The sequence below is a fragment of the Perissodus microlepis genome, chromosome 11 (genome assembly GCF_051167445.1).
Source record: "Perissodus microlepis isolate ML-2025 ecotype Zambia chromosome 11, ASM5116744v1, whole genome shotgun sequence".
Lineage (NCBI taxonomy): Eukaryota > Metazoa > Chordata > Actinopteri > Cichliformes > Cichlidae > Perissodus > Perissodus microlepis.
In genome coordinates this window covers 22,696,801-22,711,499 of record NC_140471.1, presented here as the reverse complement: position 1 = coordinate 22,711,499, position 14,699 = coordinate 22,696,801, and the positions used below count along the sequence as shown (strand labels likewise).

Here is a 14,699-nt window from a genome sequence, read left to right as displayed (position 1 = left end):
TTTTTATTGGAGTTGATTGATTGTGCTCCACTGAACTGCTAGATTTCAGAGTTGGTTGCAAACAGTTTATTATGAAGATGTTGAATGATGGCATCTGTGATAAAGCAGATCAGCTAGCTGACTAAGCACGATGGTTTAATGTTCATTCATATGGTGATAGTTTTTACTTTAACCAACACATATTAAAAAGCCTTGAGAGCAGCTGGAAAAAAGTTAGTGTGGAAGGTTAAAGATGTAGAAAGTGCAGCAGGAAAAAAATCATTTTGTCATGCAAACAGCAAAAGGCATATAATGGCAAAGGACAGTTCAGTTTAAAAATAGCAAGAAAGCTGGCAAACGAAAAATACTAAACGCTAAAAGAAATACTACTAAGAAGAAAAAGGGCAGAAGCAGAGCAGCAAAACGGTACAGAAGAAATTCACACGAGGAAACAAACGTGGAGTAAAGAAGTTGTTGCATAAAACACTTATAAGACTTAATAAGAAAAGATTAAAATGCATTGCTGATCTCACACATGAGGTGAAACTTACAAAGGAAATGAAATAAAGGCCAATAATCTGGAAGTTTAGAGAGTGCAGAAAATAGAAAACAGGCCCAGGACGGTTTTCATACATGTAGAGCATGAATACTGGCACTGAGTGTTAGAAGGAGGAGGGAAAAATACGAGAATGATGCAACTAAACAGTAAGCAGTGAAATCACACAAAGAAAATAAAAGAAGGGTTTGTTTGGGTTTTTTCTATAGCATTGCCGATGTAATGCCTGATGGTATCAATCCAGACTCATTCCAACTACACGTGTGATTTTCACTTTACAATGTGTGTAGGTCATGTTGCCACAGAAGAAAAACCAGAAACCCAGGGAGTGAGGAGAAGCAGAATAAATAAAGAACAGAAGAGATAGAGGAGAAAAAAGTCTGATTTATTCAGAGGTAAACATCAAACAAAGCAGAAAAGAGTGAAACAAAGCCAAGAAGAACTAACTGATACAAGAAAAGAAGTCATTTAGCAGTAAAGGAGAGTAAAGGAGAAAAGAGGGACAAAATACAGGACAGTGACCCTCCGGTCATCAAAGCTCAAGCAAGGTAGCGAGGAGTGAAGCCAGAAAACAGAAACTACACTGTGTTAGGATTTATGAACAGAAAGGTAGGAAAGGACTCAAGAAACTGCAATCAAGGATTAAATGTAATGGCTGTATGAAAAGCTAAACATGTAGATTTAGAGGTAGATTGTTAGAAATAAAAATAAGTCCAGCTGATAAACATTATTTCTGTGTTTTTAGTTGCAATATCAGTGTCGCAGCCAAATCTCTCTCTTGATGTTGAAACTCACAGACATTCCCACACACACGCACTCACACACACACACACTCAGTAGTGCCAACAAAAATAAATCATTTAAAATTGTACAAAATGTTTTTTGCACAGTTTGACCCCTGAAAAAAAATCCCAAATTATTAAACACAAGAATCTCACAGTATTTTTTAACCACTTATCCATTCTTAAAAAAAAAAAAAAAAGCAAAGCATTAAAAGGTTTCAAGCGACAGCGTCTCCTACGTATTCTCCAGCAGAGCGGATGGTAAGTGGGTCCTACAGTATTTTAACCTTCAGTCTGTTTAGTCTCCCGAGGAGAGGTTGTGATGGAGACAGGAGGTGACACCACGTGTGCCACATTTCCGAGGTTGTTTTTAAGGATTATTGTAATCTGCCCTGCAGTGTCCCAAAGTTCAACAGAGATGCCCGACGACCCCGCCCTTCACCGGGCCTCAGTAGGGGGTGAAGCGGTTGTATCCTCCTCTGTACAAACTGGCCTGTTGACAGTAGTAGGGTGAAAGGTGCAAGTTAACCACCGTGATGTATTTCTCAAGCTTTGTTTACTCTGATAGCTGCTCACCATTGTACCGACCCCATATGTTGTTGGTCCGACTGAGTGGTGATAGGCCTCTGGAGCGTAAACCCGTCCATATCTGTTTAAAAAAAAAATAATATCACGACTCCAATTAAACTTTGTTTCTTATTAATTTATCTGCAAATGAAATTCTGCAAATTCTTTATGATTAATGAAAGCCAACTGAAGTCAGGCATGTATGTGAATTTTTTTTACATTTTGTGAATATTCTGCCATGATTAATGTGAGCATCCAGCACTGTAATAAGTTATGTGATGGAAACCAATCAAAAGCACATTTGGTGATCTTACAAAAACAGTACTTTGGGTGTTATTATGATATTGTTATCCTTGGAAGAGCCACACATCCCTTTGAGGTTGTATTTGGAAGGCCATCCGGCATAAAAATCTGCCAAAACAAACGTGGATCTGCCCACTGTGGCGACCCCTACTAAGGGAGCAGTTGAAAGCTTCTTCTTCTACTAGCAGTTTGTGTGTTATTGGTTAATTTAAAGCTGCTTAACAAGGCCCACAAAATCCTTGAGATAAAAACAAGAACATCAGGTGGGATCTTTGAGCTACACAGGAACAAAAAACATGAGGTTTTTTATTTTACATACTGTGTCCACTCACAGTAAATGTTACAAGATAAATTCCTGACTGTTTGAGAAAATCCAGATCTTTACTTCCTGGCACAAGGCAGAATATTTTCAAAAGCTGTGTTGATCTTGATAAAAGTTACAAAAGCCAAGTTTGAGTTCAAAGGGTGAGCTCTGTGTAGGTAGGAAGACATTTTCATGGGAATAGCCGAAATACTCCAAATAAGTTTTGTGTGTCTGCTCAGGTAAAAGCGGTATATACTATTAGGCACACAGCTGCTCAGTGGTACTGCTGAGGCTCAAACAGAGCATCAGAATGAGCAAGAACATTCATCTTTGTGTACATTGTTTGTCTGTTTACCCATCACTGTAGGTCGCTGTGGCAGCAGATGCTGACTGAGCCACTCTGTATGCTGCAGGGTATCCGCCCTGCATGGGAAAGATGAAGCAACAATAAAGCAGCAGCAACTGATTGACTGATTAAAAAAGTAAAGATATGAGTAGAGTTCAGCTGCGTACATAGACTTCTGCTCCATACAGTCCATCCTGATACACAACCCTGAAAAAAACAATAAAACATTATCAAAATGAAAGTAATTGGATATAAAGCCGACACCGGTGCTCAGAGTCTTACCCAGGGTAGGTGGGGACAGCAGCAGGTGTGGTTGCAGTGGAGCGAATTGTGTTGTAGACAGCTCGACCCCGACCACGCAGCGCTGAACCGCGGTAGGCCAGCGTAGGAGTCGCTACAGGGTACGGAAAACTGGCAACTAAAATAGAGGAGAGGGAAAAAAGCAGCAGGAGGAGTGAAATGGCAGTGCTGATCATCTCTTCAGAGCAATATGTCAGCATGAAAGAGGGAAACGTTTAGTTACCTGTATAGAGCTCAGGTGCGTACATGGCCCCCATGACCGGGTTGATCTTCCAACCGGAAGCTACAAAAACAAGGCCTCTATTAAAAAACAAGCTCCAAAGATTAGTCAGGACCCAAATATTAATGAGAAGTTTCTTACTTGAGATTTCACCGTTCACGAGAGGCGTTTGGGGTTTCTTGGTAACTACTCGTGCAGTGGCATTATTAACCTGGGGATAAAATAATAAGGATAATCACGGAATCACAGAGATAATCACAGAACAGTTAAACCTAGAACACAAAAGCTGGGTGATTTCCACCCACGTGATCAATAAATATCACTTAGGTATAATGTCCAAGGGAAGTTACAGGGTCATAAATACATTTATAGTGAGGTGGCCATTTTTTGTTCTCTCTCCCACTGCTGTCACTCATTCAGGGAGACTCTGCCTTCACTGTACGAGGCTCCCATGTCCCTGAAATTGGTGGCCGGAAGAAAAAGATCCCAGTTCCATTTTTTAAATTATATTTTATTAATGTTATTTATTATTTTTAAGGATTTTTTTCCTCTAATTATTCCTTAATTTTTCACTAGTTTAAGAGCCTTTTTATAGTTTCCCCTCCCCATTATATGTTGTATGGGGGAAATAAAAGAAAAGTACTTCAGTTTACCATGTATTATATTTTTGTGCCTGAACATATTTTTATGTTTTATTGAGTATATTATATTGGGTAAAACAAAACTGCACGTTTGTTTTCTAGTTTTAAAAAAGAAATGGGGAAATCTCGCTTTACCTCGATCTTCCTCCCTTCCACGATTGTCCCGTTCAGCTTTTCTCTTGCTCTGTCAGCCTCGGTAGCATTCTCGAAAGTGACGAATCCAAAGCCCTGTGTGTTTGCACGGTTATATGTTTACTGATGAATGATTCCCACGCTGGTTTAAAAGCACTGATCATATTTCTGAGCTGCTCACCTTTGACCCCCTCTCATTGAAGATAATCTCTACATCGAGGATCTTGCCAAATTGCTGAAAGTGTCAGAGCAATTTTTACAGAATGGAAATTGTTGGATTCAATATGAAAACATGAGCTCTGTGTATGTGTGAAGCTCAGAAACGAGGTGACTGTCATACCCCAAACATCTGGCGGAGGTCTGGGTCTCTAAAGCGAAAGGGGATGTTCGAGACATGGAGGCGTTTCGGTTGGGTTTTACCTGACCCCTCTTCCTCGCTACCGCTTCCTGCCCCGCCCCCCGATGACACGGACACACTGAGAGACTGGGGGTCAGAGGTCACGGGGACCAAAGAGTCCTCCTGACAGTGAGAAAGCACGAAACAGGACAAGGAGGCAGAGGAAGAGGAGGAGGCAAGCAAGTGGATAGAGGAAGAATGGACGGGAAGAACAAAAAAAGATGGAAAACAAAAGATGGAGAGGGTGTGAATGAGGTGGGACAGATGTGAAGAAAAATTGGGAGAGGGCATCAGTAGAAAAGCAAAGAAGGAAAAGAGAAAAACAAACAAACAACAAAGTAAATTCAACAAATTCAACATGTTCCAGAGAATTTCATGTTTAGGTAAAAACTCCAGTTGCGTAAGCATCACATGGCATTAAAGCTCAAAGATCACTTTCATGAGATCAAGTGAACCAAACCAAGTTCAACCAGCATTCAGCAACCAGTGAACCTTCTCAAGCAAATGTAAGGAGGCGTGGAAGGGGCTCCAGTTTAGTGAGGCGTCGTTGAATACATGCCTGTAGGAGATTAGGACAGTGACGCTAACAATAAACGCCAAATGTCTGGTATTAAAACTGCTCATTCCAGCCGTCGTGAAGAGTGAGAAGTTGTTTTAAGCTGTTTTCAGACTCTAACTCAAAGTTTCCCACAGTGGCTCTAACAACTACTTGTTTTACCTTAGCATTAGAGACATACCTGTGCTAGATTAACTTATATAAACTGCCCCATGCAGAAAAATTCAAGAACTAATGTGCCAAAACCAAAACATTCACTATCCCACAATGCACCACGATGCTAGTGTGTGTGTGCATGTATGAGCATATATATATGTGTGTGCAGGTGTGTTGGCCAACCAGCATTGTTCAACCGTTGCAAGAAAAGTGGTTAAAAATATATAGATTTGAAAGAAAATCTGCAAAAAGGGAAACAAACTAAAACCAGTGAGCTTCAGCAGCAAGAAACAAAAGGAAGAGGAGGAGCAGGGAGCACAAAAATTAACGTGAAAAAGAAAAATTACTGGGAGATGTGCTACTCTAATAAGAAATAAGATTACACTCCCAAGCCCTGAGTATTAGCAGTCTAGTACCACGAGGCAGATAAGGAGTGAAAAAGGCTTCAGTAAACAAGGCAAAGAAGGTGCACAGAAAGGGGACAGAGTTTAAAACTGAAGGGTCAGTCTGGGGTGGGGGGTCACGGTGCTGCTTTTTTGCCAAAGGTTAAAGGTCGTTCGTCAGGGGGCATCATTAATAAGAAGGAGACAGACAGAGAGAGGTACAATAACACATTCATACAGACATATAAATGCACACAGGCTACTACTGGAGTACACTACACTGGCTCGATGTGGCTTCAACTGTAGACAGCAGACCCACACACACGCACACACACGCACATACAGGCCAGAGTGGAGGGGGGGTACAGGGGGACAGAGGGTTGAGTTGGGTGGTGGTGTCATTGTCACGATGCAGGATTGAGTTCTGGACCTGAGCGATATTTCAGACGGGGGAAAGGGGGGGAATCATCCGGTCAGCCTCACCCCGCCCCCCCCTTTTTGACCCCCTCCCTCCGTGGCGACGTCTCAACTTTCCCCGAAAATCATCACGGACCCGAGTATGTCTGGGACTCTAGTGATAAAATATATAAACGGGGCCATAAAACACCATTTATGAGAGGAGGAAGGGAGAAGCAGGACACAGAGCTGACCTGCCACACAGATCAGACGGCTCTGCGTGTGTCAGAGTAGATGTTTCCATGTCTGAAGGAGACTTCTGCACTGCAAAAACAAAACAGTCACACACATCTCTGACCACATAACTCATGTCTACATGAATAAGAAAAAAAATTTGCTAATCCGTTAAGAATATTTAAACCTGTTCCAAGGTGAAATCACATCTTCAAGTAACCACTTCTGCAAGGTCCCAAAAGATTGGTTCTGTTCATCTGGATGAACCGTTTTCAGTGGGAGAAACGTTTCGTCACTCATCCAGGTGACTTCTTCAGTCTCAGCTGACTGCAGGTTTCCCCAACCTTATAAACAGTACATTTGTATAATGACTGAAACTAGCACCACTGAATAAACAGTGGGCTGTGATGTCAGTTCCTTGAGCATTAATATGCAAATTGTCATTGATCAACAACCACTGATCAAGGACGAATGATCAATGGTCATGAGTACCATTCACAGAGTTGGGGAATGGCTGCAATCACAGCATGATGAATCAAACACTGATGCACTAAAAAAACAAAATATATTTTTTATATTTTGTCAGGATGTTCACTAAACACTCCAGTTTTTAGAAAATAGAATTTTAAGGGTAGTCAAAGGAGCTTGCAAAGAAAAGCGTCTGGACTTCTTTAAGTTGTTTGAAGACGTTTCACCTCTCATCCGAGAAGCTTCTTCAGTTCTAGGGTCAAATGGCGGAGAGTCCCAGATTTAAACCTAGTGGGAGTTTCCCCCCAAAGAGGGACAAAAGGACCCCCTGATGATCCTCTAATCACATGAGCCAAGGTGTGAAAACGGGTGTGGGTCCCAATCAATATTTCAGGCTTTACACGGTTAAGATAAGTTTTTTCAAAATAAAATAATAAATAAAATAATAAATACGTTAGACCTGGGAAGTGACAATAGGTCTCTGCAGGCAGTGTGAGTCAAAATATTACATTATTAAAAAAACAAACTTTCTCTCATGTGTGTTGCTGTTTTTTTAATCAATTCAGTGAGAGTGACATGGTAAATTTTGCTTTTAAACTGTAAAGCCTGGTTCTGCTGGTTGTCTCTTCCTGCTAAAAAGGTTTCTTCCCTCTCATATTGCAGGGTATTTAGCTTACAGTATTAAGGCCCTTGAGGCAACTGTTACTGTGAATTTGTTATTGTAAATGAGCTTGAAATTGAATTCAAATTGCTAATTAGGAATAATGCAAGTAGCCTACAGCTTACTGGTGGTCATTATTCTGCAAGTAGGCTAACAAAAAAAAATCACTTTGATTTTAACCTGATGGCAGCACAAGATGGAAATTCTTTAGAGCCCCTCAAGTTCCGAACTGTTTAATTGTATAATATAGTTTATTACAATTTCCATAAGATTCCAGCAGCATATCCTCTTCTTCTTTCAGCTGCTTCCTTTAGGTGTCACCACAGCGGATCGTCAGCCTCCATCTCACCCCATCCCCTTCTTTCTTCTTTCACTGCATCCATGAACCTCCTCTGCAGTCTTCCTTACAACAGCATAATAATAGATATAATGCATCTAATCAAGTTTTTCCTCAGGATGCCACATTCCTGTTACTCTTGATGCTCTTGCACACTGATAAAGGATTATATGGTGCATAGTCTGCAGCAGATTTCCTGCAGTTTCCTGCTGATGACACTAAAGTGAAGATATATGCAAGAGTAACAGGAATGTTTATGTTTGACTGCACTGACACTCTGAGGTGAAAGTAAAACAAGATATTTAGCTTGTGCTCACGAGAAAAACATCACCTAACAGGACTTGGGGTCTTTCCTCTAATCAGCATGTCCTTTAAAAACCCAGAAGATTAGTGGCCTGTGAATTGTAACAACAATTCCTCATCGTTTTATCAAGTTATTTCATTCAAAATCAAGAGGAAACATCAGGCAGCTCATAAAGACTGAGGCCAGTGTGACCTGTTTGTGCATTATTGTGTTCTCTGTTATTGTAGGGTCTTTATCTTACAATATAAATGGAAATTAAAGACGCTCCCACAGTGCACCAATGCTGAAGTGGTACAGGCCACACACAGAAAGAGATCAGCAGCAACCAGAGACCACAGGGTGTCAGTGAAATTCATCAGTGTGGTAACTGCCAGTATGAGTAAAGGACACAGCTGCCACACCACCGGCAAGATTACACTGAAACATTTGAGGTAATAAACAAGAGGGTTATCTACGCAACCAGCCAGGAACAGCTGCAGAGCAATGACTTTAGATTCAACTGAGGCTAAAATTATAATGCAGGTTTCTTCCCTTGATTTAATAAAAATTTAATTTGGTTTTTAAAAGAATATGTAAAGCAAATTTGATGGTAAACAGGTTGAAATAATCTTATCGCAGTAGCAGAATGAAGACACAAATTATGTATTAATAATTCTCTTTAGTTTCAAAAACCATTTGTTGATACATTTTTAAAGATGCAATCATTGTTTATCCTGTACCAGAAATGATTTCATCAGACAAATCACAAAAGCCTGACATGGACTTTATAAACATCCTTCACATAGCTTAAACTGTAAACTGTAAGTATCAGCACAAAGTTCGAGCGGCGATCTGGAAAGGTGATCAGTTTTATTGACACTTAAATGAGACCTGGGGGAGGGAGAAAGGAAAAGTGGGCATTTATTTTCATCAATAAATCCCTTATCAGCTGCCTCGACATTTTGCTCCACAGAGGGTGACAGGCATTTCCATACAAGGACACCGCGGTGGACATGGGGCTCTAAATATAGAAGGAAACCCTATCTGGGCCTGTTGCTCTGCAGAACATGTGAAAGTACTACCTGTCAACTTACTGACGATCATGTTTTATTGGCCTGGAACATCAACATTTGTCACAGACCGCTCTTACCGTGTTGCCAGATGTCAGAGAGTCGCCCCCATCGTGCTGAGGGCCCTGATAGACTCTGAGCTGGGGATGTTCCTGGTACTCTGAGCTCGGATGTGCAGAGCTAAAGTCGAGAGTTGGCAGTCTGCTGGCGGACGTTGGGGGACCTTGACCTGGTGGGGGGTAAGAGGGAGGCGGGGCATAGACCTGAGGCAGGGCAGGGTCTGCGCTGCCTGGGGCAGCCTCCTGAGTGGGGGCCCCCTGAGGAAAAGAGGAAGAGGGAGACGAATGAGCCACTCATGCCAGAATATGACAGCGTAGATGTAAACAAACGAAACACAAGATGCTGTTGTTGATCTTCTGTTTTTACAATAAAACAAACTGCATAAACACGCTGCAGTGACACTGTGATCTTTAATGAAGATGACAGATACACAAATACCACAATAAATGATTGTTCCACCCAATTTTACACATCAGTTTAACTGTCAGAAGTAGTAAAATGCTGTGAAATCTCTTAAATAATCTGATAATAATAACCATAGCAAAAGATGTTTTTAATAGTAATAGTAAGACAAAATACAAAGCTAAATAAGCTTACTGGTAGGTTGCGGTGTTTGGAAGAGGTCACTAAATTACCTTATATATTTACCTATTCTTTTTTAAATAACTGTCTTTTGTGAGTTTGTTTTTTGTGTGTGGTAATAAAGAAATAGTAAATTATCCTTGAAAAATACATCTGATGACCAGTCCTAAACACTACATTTCTTTTTGCTTATCCAAAGCAACATCCAAGTATAGATATAATTAAAAACATCTCTAATATTAAGACATTTCTCACAATTGTAATAACTGATTCATTCATTAATGCCAAACGTGGAGCTCATTGTTAAATTTAACTCTTTCTGTTTTTCCCATTACAAATGACAGATTTGGCACTTGAAAACAATATTTATGTCCAAAATGTTGACTTTATGTAGTACAATGTCATGTAAAATTATTGGAATCTCATCAGATTCAACAGCCACAGGTATGTTTTAAGTCTCATAGACTTTAGAATCTCTAATATCCATTTTAATTAAACAACAAGCAGAGCAGACAAAAAGCACAACTGTTTACTTAAAAACTTTTTTTTTTTTTTTTAAAAAAAGCATAACAAATGTTTGTCAGGAGCACATTTCTACTAAATATAAGGACCGATAGTATGAAACAGACCTTCTAACCCGCTGCTTCATAAAACTACCTTTAATGAGAAAAACAAGATTAAACAGGAAAACAGGACCTCCTCCAAACCAAATGTAAGCAGTGGTTTGGAGGAAACTCCTGCGCAGTTTCCATTCAAGTGAGGTAAAAAGCAGAGAAATAAAAGCGGTCTTACCCCCTTACTGCATTCCTCGATCTCTGATGCATTGTCTAACAACTGCCGCATGTTTTAATGCCAGCTGACCACCCGCCCACCGCACCATAAGTTCTACCCATCCACCAATCATCAAATGATTGCTAGAGGAAAAGTGACCGGGGGTGGGGGGTGGCTGTGGGTGGGGGAGGTGTTCCACACCAGCTGTGGACATCTGTAACTGTCAGTCACCTTGTTGCTCCCACAAAGAGCCCAGAGGGCCCCTCTAACCTACTCATGAACACAGAAAGCGTACGGAGCTTCCCCCCCAGGATTAAGTATTTATGAATGTGTGTGCTCCTGCTGAGGGTGCATCGCGCTAAATGTCGCCTCCGAGAATATCGGACCTGACAGACACGGTTTTATTACCGCAGAGACATTTTCATGAACATCTACTTCTCTTTGTGTTGTGTGGAGTGGCTCAGTTGCCTTTTAAGAAACAGAGGACTTTACAAGCACAACAATGACATCAATGTTTGGGTTGGGTGCGAGTGAAGTGCTTCGCTGATCTTACTAAATCATGACCACACAACAGAAAAAACAACAAAGTGAACACATTTACCCAGCTGTCAGACTACAGCATACTTATACTGCTTACACTTGAATTTCTGATGTTGAGCTTGCTTTATACTGTAAACCTACCGCCGCCTTGTTTTGGACCCAGCCATGCTTCAGGAAGGCCGAGATGCATCAGTGATTCAGTGTTAAAGATCCCACCACATCAACATGACAGTCTGCACTCCCTGACAACGTCTGGCAGGAGATATGAGTCCACGTGTCACACACCAGGAGACTAAGAAACACAGTCTGTGCAGTCTCACCTCTTCACACTGACTGTCTACGTATATGTTGTATATATGCCGCCTTCTGTACTGTTATATATGTATTTAAACTTTCTGATTTATTGCTTTATATCTTGTGTTAGGACTTCCAGCTGAAGCATTTAACACAACAGTTCTTGTATAAACAGATGAGAGATCTGTGACGGGCCTTCTCAGACTTTCAGGAGACAGTGAGTTCTTACAGGAGGGAAAATTTTCCAAGGACCTCATCGCAACAGTAACACTGAGTGGCAGATTCTTACTATTGGAGCTGTTCGTACTCTAAACTTTTCCATCTTAATACTTCAGACACATGTGACATGATATGTTTCAACCACATGAAAGTTTGTGCTGATCATGAAGATAATGTAAAGTGCCCGTATGTTCATTCTGATGGTGGACAGTCCTCATTTAAAGATGTACAATAATGCTGCAGCACAATGTTCAGATGAAATTATTTTGTCTTGGCTTCCGGATACGACTTCACAAATCTAAGAACATTTATTCTGGAAGACAATCCTGGAAAATCCTCACATTTGTGAGGATTCCCCCACAGTAACTGGGAATATTTCTATTAGAGCACTGATACTTTCACTTAATCACCGGATCAGAGGATACCCTGAGTTACCTTACAAGCAAAATGCCACAAGTGTGTCAGCTGCCTTCAGGATTTAAAGGAGTCACGATTAAAAAAATCTCTATCCCACGCCAGCTCATAATGGCTGGCATAGCTCTGCTGGCTGTTGTACTGAGAGGTGTGAAACATTCAGATTTGTTGACGCAAGGTTTGAGATGAAGGAGAAACTGGTTGTATAAGCAAGGAAATGGTTGTCAGTCAGACTCTTGTTGGCTTGGAGGATTTCATTTGACCACTCTCTGTTGGTTTGGAGGAGGATTTTTAATAAAGTGTGCACTCTCAACAAACCAGATTTGACATTAAAGCAGGCTTCACCCTGATAATTACTGAATGAGGAAAAGTTGATGGAGATGATTCATCTGCAGCTCTTACTCGTTATTCAAGAGAAATATTTAAGTTTGAACCAGAGCTGAAAGATAGGTATTGAGGCGCCGTCCAACTCTGAGGCCGTTCTTAACTCTCGCACTGGAGCTGGAACATGTTTCCAAATATGTCGACACAACTTGCACCTGCACTCTGTCCTACTTATCAGAAGAAACGACGATCTAGCTGCTCCGACCCTCCTCCGAGATATAAAAGCGATGTTGAGCGAAGAAAATGCATCTGTTAGATATCACTATCAACTCTCCCCCCACCTTACAGACTAACTAACTAACCAGCCACTGTGTCTGATTCAGCACCACAGTCTCAACACGAGACTCCTCACGGGCTTGTTTTTTATTATCATTTGCCATTTGTTCCCCCTCTCTCGCTCGTCTCCTTCCTCAGCTGCTGGCTTGCGGTCAGAGGTCGACGGCTTGGAGCCAGGTGCTTGCTGGGACAGCTGCCACGGGATTTACACAAGACGAAGCTGACTGCAGATGTGGCCTTTTGGTGCTGGCCGAGTTACAAATGTTAGCAACATGTAGCTTATTAAAGTGTAACACAATATTCCTTTTTTTCATCCATCCATCTGCTCATTCTGCACATCCCGGTTCCTCCTATTGAGAGACACGACAGGCTTTTTGTTTATATTGCTGATAAAAAAAAAAGAAGAAAAGATTGCTGATAATGAGGAGAGAGGAGTTTTACAAGCTGCCAAATGTTGTGTTAAAACAGATGCTCCACATCAGTCATAAAGGAATTTCCCCAGCACTTGGAAATATGACACTTTTAAAAAGGGAACAATTGCTGGATTGAAGTGAAGGATTAGAGCATTTCGGTACGCTGTATACTGTGTATATTGTTGTACTGACAATAAAGTTCTTGAATCTTGGAAGATCTAGCTGGGGCTTCAGACTATTTACTTCAGTGCCAGTCACCTTCAAATAACAATTCTTTCTGCATCTGTTTTCCATAAACAGCTCTCTGAATCTTATGAAATAAGTCAAGGTTACCCCGGAGGAGCCTAATATTCAACATTTAAATGCACAACAGGCTGGTTTCACATATTTATCTTAAGCACAGCTCACTACAGGACACAAGACAGGTGACAGACCCTCTTCCTGTGATTATCTGCTCAGGAGAGGAGGGCTAAAAATACAGCTGGTGTGAAGCACAGAGACAAGGTAGAGAGATACTAAATGAGCTATGGCATTAGTGGCATGTCAGGGACACTTGCTGGTGGACTAAAGACTAAAAGTGTATGGCCTGGAAGTCCTGAGGTCAAAATGGGTGGTCAAGAATGACTGAGCTAAGATTCTGTGGGACTCCTAGATACAGACGGACAAAATGTTGGTGGCTAACCAATCGGAATAGTGAATAAATAAGACATTTCACAACTAGCACACTTCACACAGATCCTGTTGCATATTAAGCAATGCATCGATAGACTGAATTAGATTAAACTGTGACGTAGGGCCTTTTGGCTTCTTCTGCTCACTGGAAAATGTTTTAAGTTTTACAAAATACAGGGATTTTGTCTGGTAATAGGAATAAGATCTTTTTAGTTTAATCATTAAGCAAAATCATACAAAGGTGCTGATTTAAATGTCCAATTATTTGATTATATTTCTTAATGTGAGTATTTGGGTAAATAAAAGAATAAATATAACAACCAGAGCTCTAGAAATGCAAAATAACTGACATTGAGATTAAGAATTGTAATAATAAATAATATTATTTTGTTGCATAAAGTTATAGTTCCCCAGTAGATGATTTCAGGGATGTTCCCTAGGGGGGAAAATCTCAGTATTTATGTGATAATGTCTGGCCACAGAGTAAATCAAGAGGTTTACCTGAACTATGCTGGGGTAGCATGTGGTTGCCTGTGGGTAGACGGGGAGTCCATAAGGCTGGAGGATCACAGTGGGTGAGGAGAGCATAGCCCAAAAACCACACACGAGGAGATGAGGAACGGAGGAAAATGGGAGGAAAAGGAAAAGGAGAGCAGGGGGAAAGGAAGGGTTGATGTACACACAGAAGAGCAGGCGATCAGGCTGGAAATTTTTTTTAAAAAGGGAGGAAAAATCCCAAATGAAGGAAACAGAAACTCCAAGAAAGTGAGGGAGGTGGGGAAAAAAAGACCACGCTTAAGACTTTTGCTTCACCTCGAAAATGAAGTCAAGCAAGAAAACACAAGAGAAACCCCCAAAACACCCGGAAAAGATGGGATTTAGAGCAGTGAAAGAGAAAGCCAGTGAGCTTCTGTGTGTCCATCAGTTGATCATGCAGCCTGACAGACAGAAACACATGGTCAGGGTCCCATTTCAGAGTTATATAAATAGTCACCCATGTCCT

General features: G+C 41.0%; 1 protein-coding gene across 2 annotated transcripts; it reads right to left on the bottom strand.

The window, feature by feature from the left end:
- Nucleotides 1-51: 51 nt before the first annotated feature.
- Nucleotides 52-14,607, bottom strand: rbfox1l (RNA binding fox-1 homolog 1, like). 2 transcript variants are annotated; one of them, XM_084943276.1, is made up of 12 exons: nucleotides 14,198-14,607; nucleotides 9,152-9,388; nucleotides 4,471-4,650; nucleotides 4,312-4,365; nucleotides 4,134-4,226; nucleotides 3,499-3,568; nucleotides 3,361-3,420; nucleotides 3,120-3,255; nucleotides 3,005-3,044; nucleotides 2,847-2,914; nucleotides 1,894-1,966; nucleotides 52-1,810 (listed from the first exon to the last, which is right to left on the bottom strand). In XM_084943276.1, exons 1-12 carry the CDS (start codon nucleotides 14,282-14,284, stop codon nucleotides 1,766-1,768), a joined length of 1,143 nt encoding a protein of 380 aa, XP_084799402.1. In that variant the 5' UTR covers nucleotides 14,285-14,607; the 3' UTR covers nucleotides 52-1,765. The 2 variants fall into 2 exon arrangements, with proteins under 2 accessions (XP_084799402.1, XP_084799403.1); XM_084943277.1 differs by lacking the exon at nucleotides 14,198-14,607 and adding an exon at nucleotides 10,506-10,617.
- Nucleotides 14,608-14,699: the final 92 nt, after the last annotated feature.

What these genes read in the sequence shown, in the direction of transcription:
- rbfox1l (XM_084943276.1), bottom strand. Translation starts at nt 14,284, where the DNA reads ATGCTCTCCTCACCCACTGTGATCCTCCAGCCTTATGGACTCCCCGTC. An exon ending in ACCTCCGCCAGATGTTTGGG is followed by an intron (nt 4,366 to 4,470) that starts GTATGACAGTCA and finishes TGACACTTTCAG; the next exon opens with CAATTTGGCAAGATCCTCGA. An exon ending in TCAATGAGAGGGGGTCAAAG is followed by an intron (nt 4,227 to 4,311) that starts GTGAGCAGCTCA and finishes GCAAACACACAG; the next exon opens with GGCTTTGGATTCGTCACTTT.